At 47.1% G+C, this 10,000-nt stretch overlaps 1 protein-coding gene across 1 annotated transcript in view; it reads left to right on the top strand.

Annotated features, from left to right (window-relative positions):
* Window positions 1-10,000, top strand: part of svep1 (sushi, von Willebrand factor type A, EGF and pentraxin domain containing 1) — a 78,632-nt gene that overhangs the window by 39,353 nt on the left and 29,279 nt on the right. Inside the window, exons 7-18 of the mRNA XM_080838341.1 lie at window positions 413-607; window positions 2,105-2,223; window positions 2,508-2,637; window positions 2,930-3,037; window positions 5,674-5,805; window positions 6,732-6,923; window positions 7,108-7,229; window positions 7,388-7,490; window positions 8,049-8,258; window positions 8,658-8,894; window positions 9,365-9,526; window positions 9,914-10,000. The exon at window positions 9,914-10,000 is cut by the window's right edge and continues 75 nt beyond it. Coding sequence (XP_080694467.1) covers window positions 413-607; window positions 2,105-2,223; window positions 2,508-2,637; window positions 2,930-3,037; window positions 5,674-5,805; window positions 6,732-6,923; window positions 7,108-7,229; window positions 7,388-7,490; window positions 8,049-8,258; window positions 8,658-8,894; window positions 9,365-9,526; window positions 9,914-10,000 — 1,797 coding nt within the window. The remainder of the gene's footprint in view (window positions 1-412; window positions 608-2,104; window positions 2,224-2,507; window positions 2,638-2,929; window positions 3,038-5,673; window positions 5,806-6,731; window positions 6,924-7,107; window positions 7,230-7,387; window positions 7,491-8,048; window positions 8,259-8,657; window positions 8,895-9,364; window positions 9,527-9,913) is intronic.

Below are 10,000 nucleotides of genomic sequence, written 5' to 3'. Positions count from 1 at the left end.
GAAATGAGTGTTTTTGTCACGGTTTGACAAATCATTTCTCGTAACTGCAAGTATCAGTGCAGAGGCAAGTGTAATTATAGCTGGTGTCAGTCAAAACGGATTGCCACTGTGCTTGTGGATTTTAACCAGCTGCTTGTCTCTCCCTTCCTCACTTTCCTGTCCTGCGCTGCTCATCTGCCCATCTCTTCACCCCTCCACCCCTCCACCACTCCACCACTCCACCACTCCACTCCTCTTCTCTCTTCTTCTTCACTTGACTGTTTGTGTCACCCTCTTATCTGCTCTGTTTTTCTCCTTGTTTCCTCTTCACTTCCTCTCCTCTCCCACTCTTTCCATTCTCCCTCCTCTCCTCTCTTCTGCTCTTCCCCCTCTCCCCTCTCTTCTCCTCCTCCTCTCTCCTCTCATATCTCAGAGGTCCGGTGCCATCCCATTGTCCCACCCAAACATGTCCTTCTGTCGCCCCCTGCCTGCGGAGTAAGAGAGCTGAGGAGTGGGGCTTCCTGCCGACTGAGCTGTCGTCAGGGTTACCGTCTCCTTGGTGAACCACTCGTGCGATGCCTGGCCACAGGGGAGTGGACTCAAAACCTGCATAAAGCAGCATGTGTAGGTACGACGTGTATGTATGTATGTGTGTGTGTCTCTCTCTCTCTCTCTTAGTGTGTTTGTGTGTGCACACATGCATGTCTCTTGTCATGCCCGGCGGGATATAAGAGTGCAAGGACACATGCACAGTATTAACAGTCTTCCGTGTTTACGACGTCCCAAGTTTCCAATCCCTTTTAAGTGGAACAGACGCATTTTCCGAAGCAGTTCCAACAAGCAAAGCAAAGCAATTAACCAAACAGGCAAATCAACATCCGAAACAGACACGAGACACTGACAGCAATAAAGCCAATATGTAACTGACAAGCTATGCAGACGCATTAAGTCATCGAGCTCCACGCTCTAGTGGTGCACGATCACCCATCGCTTGCGCTCTCCTCGACTGCCCTCTGCACCGCTCCGTGTTTTTATGATGGGAAAAATGAGGGAGGAGGATGGAGTCGTGCAGCTGACGGCCTTCCAGGCGCTCTCGTAAGCACTATTACTCCAGCGGAGAAGTATTTCCCCGCTTAATAGGGGGGAGAGACACGGCTGGGTTTGATTAGAAAGGCGGGCGGCTCTGGGCTTTGTTCTGCCATGGCAGATGCTGTAGGGAGGGGACGGTGGGAGGGTGGTGGCTCGCATCCTGCAGATAATTGGAACAGATGAGTCTGTGTCAGCAGGTTCAGCTGGCATGAGCTGGATGAGGAATGAGAATGACTGGACAGTAGGTGGTATGAATGGGCTGCAGGTCTACTGATGGCTCCCTTTCACGTACAGTAGGGTGACTCATTTAAATGGGTTAAATAGGGTTTATTGATTTCAAGTTTAAAAGTCGATTGGGTTTAAAAACTCGCAGTGGTTTTAGTAGAGCAGTAGGGTTGATGAGTTGTCTGTCTAGATATCATTTTAAGATGCACTAGAGGAAGCACCTACACCTTCTCCTTCTCCCACCTTCTCAAGTCCTGCTGTTTGAATGGAGGAGAGGGATGGATGGTATCATTTTAAGATGCACTAGAGGAAGCACCTACACCTTCTCCTTCTCCCACCTTCTCAAGTCCTGCTGTTTGAATGGAGCAGAGGGATGGATGCCTCCAGCAAGACGGCCAGCAAGACAAAACAGGTGCATGTGGTGTAAAGAAACAGCAGGGACTAACAAAGCGTCTACATTCGTGCAAGGATGGACTGAATAATTGGCTTAGCACTGAGATCATTAATTGTGTCATTGACTCCGGCCCAGCGCTCCCTTTAAAGGCTAATTGAGAACAGCACCCTAGCTATTGAAGCACCGCTGGGCTTCGAGGCTAATAAGGACCAGCTCTGTCGTGTTTGAAGACAGGCACTGACTCACTTCTGCCCAGCCCTCTCCCAGGCGATAACATGCTGCTCGCGCCACTAGCCCTAAATTGGTTTTCCTTTGAGCCCTCGTGCCTCGCTTGCTTCGTTTGTTACTGGTCCCCCCCACCCCCCTTGCTTTGGTGTGGTGCCGTGCTTCCATTTGTTTGCCCATTGCCTTCCCCAGATCCCGAGCCACCATGGATCCAGTGCCCCGAGGATGTCGTCACGGAGACCAGAAAGCACCAGGGATTGGCCAATGTGAGCTGGAGCCAGCCAATGGCAGGAGACAGCTCAGGAGAGGAGGTGAGCCCTGAGTCCTAAGACTTTCCCTGGCCTCCTGCTTCAGTCTGCCCCATGACAATATTTGTCTTATGATGAGATAACCGCATTGTACCTCAGAGTCCTCCTAAGCACTTTTCCCTAGTCCCACAGGCAGAAGCCTCTCGATGTATAATCTAATTTGGAGCTGATTACGTCATGTGTTGACATTTACATTTCCTTTTAGTCATTTAGCAGATGCTAGCTGACTCCTCGCTCACCCCTCCACGTCGGCGCTAACATGCTGTGTTGACCTTTGACCCCCCCAGGTCACAGTGCAGGTGACACCCGTCTTAAACCCACTTCAGCTCTTTCCCATCGGAATGGCAGTGATCACCTACACAGCCGCCGACCGCTCCGGGAACAAGGCCAACTGCTCTTTCACAGTCACTGTTATTGGTGGGTTTCCCTCAAACCCTTCAACTGAAGGAACAGCCCAGTGCTGTCGTATGGCAAACATATGTGACCGTTAAACTCTAAGGTAGCTTTGGAGAGAGGGAGGGAGGTAGATGTATTGTTGTGGATTTAGTTCCCACACTTGTGGACACGTAAAAAAAACCTTAAAGGAACCACGCTATAAAATGGAATGTTAACGTAGACGTGGGTGGTTTTAGTTTTATGTTGATGTGCAACCATGACAGTCGGTGTCATTAAGTTAACCAAAACCCACTAAAATCTATCCTCTCCTCAGATACCGAGCCACCGATGATCGACAAGTGCCGGTCTCCGCCCATAGTGGAGGCGACAGGCTCGGAGACTGCCGTCGTCTGGGAAGAACCGCAGTTTTCCGACAACTCAGGTATCAGCCCAGAACAGAGCTACGAGGAGGAGCAGTTTCTCGTCTATGCCTTGCTGAGACGACCTTAGGCAGAGCCTGGAAAAAAAGCACACTAGGCTGGGCCTCGCCTCTGTCACTGCTGGCTAGAACACCATGAGAACCTGGTACCTTAGGTTTAATGCATTTAAAACGTGTCGCGCCGACGCAGGTACCGGAGCAAACGTGTGGTAGACACATTAGGTTTTTATTTTGGTGGCTCTTTGTCTCTCCCCTGAGGGAGTTGGATAGCTCGGAGGAATGGAGAGGATGGAAAAGTAGGCTATCCAAGACTGGAGCAAGAGGAATTACATAAGCAACAATGGGAAATGCTATAAAGCTGAAAATGACTACAATACTGAATGGGGGAAAATAAATTCCTTCTGTTTCCCGTATTGCAGTTATTGAGTGTTAATGTTAGGGTTGGGGTTAAGGTTAACGCTAGAGTAACAGTTTCACTTATTGAGTGTTGATTTCAGGTTGAGGGTTATGGTTAAAGTTAGATTAACAGTTTCACTTGTTGGGTGTTAATATCAGGGTTTGGGTTAAGGTTAAAATCAATTTTAAGTTACAAGTCAAGTGTTCTACCCACGTCTTTATAATAACACTTTATGATGTAGCTGTGTCAGCCTCACCTTTTAATCACCATGTTAACCTCACAGGATAGGCATGATGGAGACTGATGGTTGACAATTCTGAAAACTAAAAAATACTTTTTCCTGTACACCGTTATATCTGCAGGAAGACTGCGCCTCTAGAAATCATTATGTTGGGTCTAGAAACATTTGTTTTTTTTAAAAGAAAAACTACATAGTGCATCTTTAAAGTTCTAGCAGTACCGCTGATTGTAGACTGGGGTCTGTCAGTTGCAGAGCTTCTGTGAGGGAGGCATGACCATGGAGCTTACTGGCTCTGCTTGTACCATCTACTGTCTCTTGGTACCGCTGGGCACACACGTACATGCACGTGCAGACACAAATGTTCAGTACAAACACACACAAACACACACACACACACAGTGACACACACACACACACACACACACACACACACACTCAAACATTTACATTCTGTTACTTTCCTGCCAGAGGACCCAGAGTGCCCCACACAGTCACACAGGAATAGCTTGTGGTTGCCCCACGAACCAAGATGGTAGGTCGACGTCACTCCAGCCTCTCTCCTACGTCAGCGTGTTTTGTTTTTCCATGTCCGCACCCTGAGTGGCGGGCGGCTATATTAAGCAGCCGTGGTCAGCGAGACACCATCTCCGTTGGGGCCAGACATGTGTCAGACAGCCTTGGAAACCAGATCTCTCTCTCTCAAACTCTTTCTCTCTCTCTCTTTAAAGGCACCCAGTGCAACTTTCGAGGCTTAAAAATAAACATTCAATTTCTAGTCTTTTTTACACGTAGTAAGTTTCAATAACTCCATACCATTACATACCGACATTCAAGCAGCAAAGATGAGACGTCGTTGTGTGGTGAGAACTGATAGAAAATCGATAACAACAACAATCGCCGCCATTTTCTTTATTTTTTTTAACCTACAATAAATAAAGCAGGCTTCCAGTCAATGGAAAAATGGCTTCTCCCCACCGGCGATTGTTGTTGTTTACGATGTTCTATCAGTTCTCACCACACAACGACGTCTCATCTTTGCTCCTTGAATGTCGATATGTAATGGTATGGAGTTATTGAAACTAACTACGTGTAAAAAAGACTAGAAATTGAATGTTTATGTTTCATTGAATGTTTACATAAAGTTGCACTGGGTGCCTTTAACAATCTCTCTCTCTCTCTCTCTCTCTAGAACACTCTCCCTGTGTTTTTTTGTGTTCTCTCTGCCTTGGATGCCTCTTTATTTCCCTCTCTCTTAAAAGATGCCTATCGCTTTATGTCTCTCTTAAATCTCTGTTGGTCTTTTCTCTCGCTCTCATCCTTCTTTCTTTCTTCTCTCTTTTTTTTCCCCCAACTGTGGAAAACAGTCTGAGGTGAACGTCATAAAACAAACTGCAGCACTTTTGCGTCTCTCATGTTTTTCACTCCTTCTTTCTCTTTCTTCACCCTCTCCACGTGTGCTTTTGTGTACTTAAACTGTCCAGACACCATCACTTACCCTCTTCCCTGGCCAAGGGCAGCATTATTTGGAAGCCATGTAATGACCAGACCAGCTCGTCTCACATGTGGACATGTCCCACTTTATTACATGCTGCTTAACAGCTCCCAAGTGTGACTCGTGCTCCGTGTAGCGGTGGCTGTGGTGTGATAAGAGTCACCACATCAGCATGCTCTGCTACTGAGAAAGAGTCATGTCTTCATCAGGAACCATTTTATGGTTTTAGTTATATTACAATAAAGTGTGTATATGTGATGTATTTTAGGCTAAGAGGACTGTGTTGAGGAGGCTTCTTTAATATTATAGACACTGATAAATGTTTAGGCTAAGAACAGTTCTCAGTGATCTGGGCTTATAGTAAGTTTGCTGTAACGTTGGCGTCGTAATTGTAGTATTAAAAGCCTTTCAGTGAAATTATTTTCTTAGACAAATCACTCAAATTGAAACTGTCGTTTTTCCCACTGTAAGGATTCATCTTAGATTTGTTTTGGTGTGTTTGTCCGCAGGGGCTCGACTTAACATCTCCAGAACTCACACCCCTGGCACCATATTCCCTGATGGTGAAACATCGGTCTTCTACACCGCCACAGACTCCTCTGGCAACAACCGCACCTGTGAACTCGTCATCACTGTTCAAGGCACGCACCCTGGCTTACCCTTCAATTGGCCCAGGCTCTGACCTGGCAGCTCCATGTAATCGCTAGTCTATAGCGTAGAGTCGTATAAAGCTCTGACCTGGCAGCTCAATGTAATCGCTAGTCTATAGCGTAGAGTCTTATAAAGCTCTGACCTGGCAGCTACATGTAATCGCTAGTCTATAGCGTAGAGTCGTATAAAGCTCTGAACTGGCAGCTACATGTAATCTCTAGTCTATAGCGTAGAGTCCTATAAAGCTCTGACCTGGCAGCTCAATGTAATCGCTAGTCTATAGCGTAGAGTCTTATAAAGCTCTGACCTGGCAGCTACATGTAATCGCTAGTCTATAGCGTAGAGTCGTATAAAGCTCTGAACTGGCAGCTACATGTAATCTCTAGTCTATAGCGTAGAGTCGTATAAAGCTCTGAACTGGCAGCTACATGTAATCTCTAGTCTATAGCGTAGAGTCGTATAATGCTCTGACCTGGCAGCTCCATGTAATCTCTAGTCTATAGCGTAGAGTCCTATAAAGCTCTGAACTGGCAGCTACATGTAATCTCTAGTCTATAGCGTAGAGTCGTATAATGCTCTGAACTGGCAGCTACATGTAATCTCTAGTCTATAGCGTAGAGTCGTATAATGCTCTGACCTGGCAGCTCCATGTAATCGCTAGTCTATAGCGTAGAGTCGTATAAAGAAGCTCACGCTACAGTGAGGGTAAATTCTGCCTATTGGCTCTGCCTTATTGTTACATTGCAAAATGTCATGCCAAATTCAATTTCAAAACACATTTCACACAATAGTCTCACATTAAGATTTCATTGCTAGAGATAAGATAGGTGACATAGGTGTAGAAACAATCACCTTTTTGCAGACTGATTGTTTATACCTTTCAAATTGTTGATGGTGTCCACCTTTCCCACACCAGGGAAGAAGTGTGTGCAGCCATATGTCCCTGAGAATGCAGACTTCACCTGCGTGGAGAAGGAGGACGGGGTGAACTGCACCCTACGCTGCAGGGAGGGATACAGCTTTACCCAGGATGCTGTGCACAGCTACTTCTGCGTTAACAATGGGGTCTGGCTGCCACCCCGTACCCCAGACCGGCCTGACTGCTCCTGTGAGCCTCTCTCCCGCTCTCTCTCTCTTTCTCTCTCTTTCTCTCTCTCCCTCTCCCGCTCTCTCTCTCTCTTCATATAAAGACATTTTCATTTTGTTGTGTATTTTTGAATTACATTTCTTCGCTTCCTGCATGAGTCTGCTGTACTGTTTGGTATATCTAACTGTCATACTGTTCATCTCAGTGAACAGAGTGGCCAACAATGGCCTGAAGCCCTTTGAGATGCTCTTCAAAGCCTCCAGGTGTGACGACCAGGACATGCTCAAGTCTTTCCAAGGAGAGTTTAACAATGCCCTGAAAGACATGGTGAGAACAAAGGCATAATTCACACACACACACACACACACACACACACACACACACACACACACACACACACACACACACACACAGAGCGAGAGAGAGGGAGAGACACACACACAGAGCTAATACATGGAAGATGTAACCTCTCTTTCTTTTTGAAGGTCCCATCATTATGCGGTGTTGATGATATTGCCTGCAAGCTGGAGGTGATGTCACAGGGCCAGTGTCTGGAGTACGACTATTATGAAAATGGTTTTGCCATAGGTTAGTCTCATTTTCAATGCTGGTCTATTCTGTTCCTGTCCAAATGTCCTGTTCTTTTTGATCTGGTACACGTATCACTTTATTTGTGCTGGGAACTTACAATGTTGAAATGTTACGATTACCAATAACAGTTAACACACTTTTGAATGTTAAGCACAACGTAATTAAATATATTGGGCTTGGAATTAAGTGTCTGTCAGTTTACAATATATGCTCTTCAAAGGTTATCCAGAAACACTCTTTTAAGCTGTTTCCAAAATACCTCAGGTTATTGGGTCTTCTGATTATATTCTGATTATAGCCTTTGATGGGCTTTGACTATGCAGCAGGTTTATCTGCCAACTCCATTTATTTATTTTTACTCCAAGCATTTTTACAAAGGTACTAAAAAAACTGCATGTAGTCCGTCATATTTTGGGTACCAATTACACTGTGCAAAGTGTGACAAAATGGTGTGATTTATTGTTTGCATCCCTGCTCTGCCCTGCCTTCCCTGCCTTCCCTGCCTTCCCTGAGCCTGGTCATATGAATAACTCCATCTCCGCTTCTCTTGCTTAGGCCCTGGGGGTTGGAGTAATAACTGGGGGTCTCAGGATGGGCAGGACTACGCCTACTTTGACTCCGGGTTTGCCACAGACAGCCAGGGCCCCCCCATGCAGGGCGACGCGCCGGCCTACCGCAGCAGTTACCCCCTGAGAGCTAAGAGACACCGCAAGATCGCCGGGCCGACCCGGGACCAGAAGATCCAAATCAACTTTAACATCACAGGTAAGGACACTAGTAACAATGGTGGCGGTGCCTCTCACTTGTAACCTTCAGCTCATGAAAACTACAATAGTCGGAGATGTGGTTCCTCCACAGAAGTTCAGACTGTTCAGAAAGTGGAGGACACTGCTTGTCATTTGTGTTCCTCTTCCAAAGATGGTGTTGGTATTAATACAATAACAATAACAGAACATGAAATTTCAAACACCAAAAAATGAAACTCTGTGGGATGTTGAAAGCTACTTTTTAAGAAGCAGATATCCTCATCAAACCCATTGTACCATTGATACACAAAGTGGTTTTGATGATCCTCATGACCCTATCCAGCATTTACCAACAATAACCAATCTACTTAGCATGGCTTGCACTTAAGCCCCACTTAACATGGCTTCATTCTCCCAGCAAGCATCCCGCTGCCCTTGCGACGGAACGACTCGATGGAGGTGGTCAATCAGAGGCGGCTGCTGCGGGCGCTGGAGCAGCTCACCAACCGCCTGAAGCGGACGCTGAGCAAGCAGCCCTTCACCTCCTTCCACGTGTCCTCCGAGATGATCGTGGCGGCCGACCCCAAGTCCCTGGAGAGCAAGCGGGCCGCCCTCTACTGCCGCCCGGGGTCTGTGCTCAAGGGCCGCATGTGTGGTGAGAGGCTGTTTGTCACGTGTTTGCTCTAGTGGGTGCGGTCTGCATTGGTTGCCCATGTTTACTAAGCTCCCAGATTTCCAATTCAGAAGACCTCTTTGGCGTCATTCTGTAATTGTATGCATTTTTCATTTGCTGAATCGTTGAAACAATCCACTATATTTTCACTTCTACATTCTTAATGTAGGGTCCAAGAGATTAATCGCATAAGAACCCATAAAGGAACTTGCAAAGGTCCCTTAAGGCTCACTAAGGCTGCTTGTCCTCTGATAAAGAAGTCCTTAATGGTAGTAGAGACAGGGGAAGAGTAAAGTCAGTGAGTGAGTGCTTTTCAAAACCTACCAGCAGACCAGCTGATGCTTGAATGTATATAGCCCTACTGACACAGCCCTAAGCCCTCCAGAGTAAGGGGCTCTCTGGGCATATGTATGCATGGACCCTGACCCGGATGACCCCTGTGTGTGTCTCAGTCCAGTGTCCCCTGGGCACGTACTTCTCGCTGGAGTACGGCGAGTGTGAGAGCTGCTGGATCGGCTCCTTCCAGGACGAGGAGGGCCAGATGGAGTGCAAGCCCTGCCCACCCGGCTTCTCCAGCGCGTACCTGCACTCCCGCAGCCAGGCAGAGTGCAAAGGTGAGCTCAGCAGCCGATCCCACACACACTGGTGTTTGGAAGTCACTCAAGGCTCGTATTTACCTCACCAGAACCCGTAGTCACAAGAACCCACAGTAAGTCTCCTAAAGTGCTACAGTTTATGGACAACTTTAGTGGTCTTGTTCACATCCCAAGAACAGCTGCAGAACCCATTTCTCACCACAGATATTGCACTATATAGTGTCAGTGTGGGCACCACAGTACATGTCTCCGTTCCAGAAGTTCAAGTTCAAAAGTGAAACTTATTTGATCTACACTCTGAAGTCACAGCTATACTGTGTGGTTCTTGCAGTCTGTCAGGGACCCATATCACCTAACCCTGTCCTCACCTACGGTGTGTCTCTGTCTGGTCCCGTCTCCCTGCAGAGCAGTGTAAGCCTGGGAGCTCCTCTGTCACCGGGCTGGAGACGTGCGAGTCATGTTCGTTGGGCGAGTACCAGTCCGAGTTCGGCT

The sequence above is a fragment of the Sprattus sprattus genome, assembly GCF_963457725.1.
Source record: "Sprattus sprattus genome assembly, chromosome: 5".
Classification (NCBI taxonomy): Eukaryota; Metazoa; Chordata; class Actinopteri; order Clupeiformes; family Clupeidae; genus Sprattus; species Sprattus sprattus.
The sequence above is the reverse complement of the archived record's forward strand: the minus strand, read 5'-3'. Positions and strand labels throughout refer to the sequence as shown.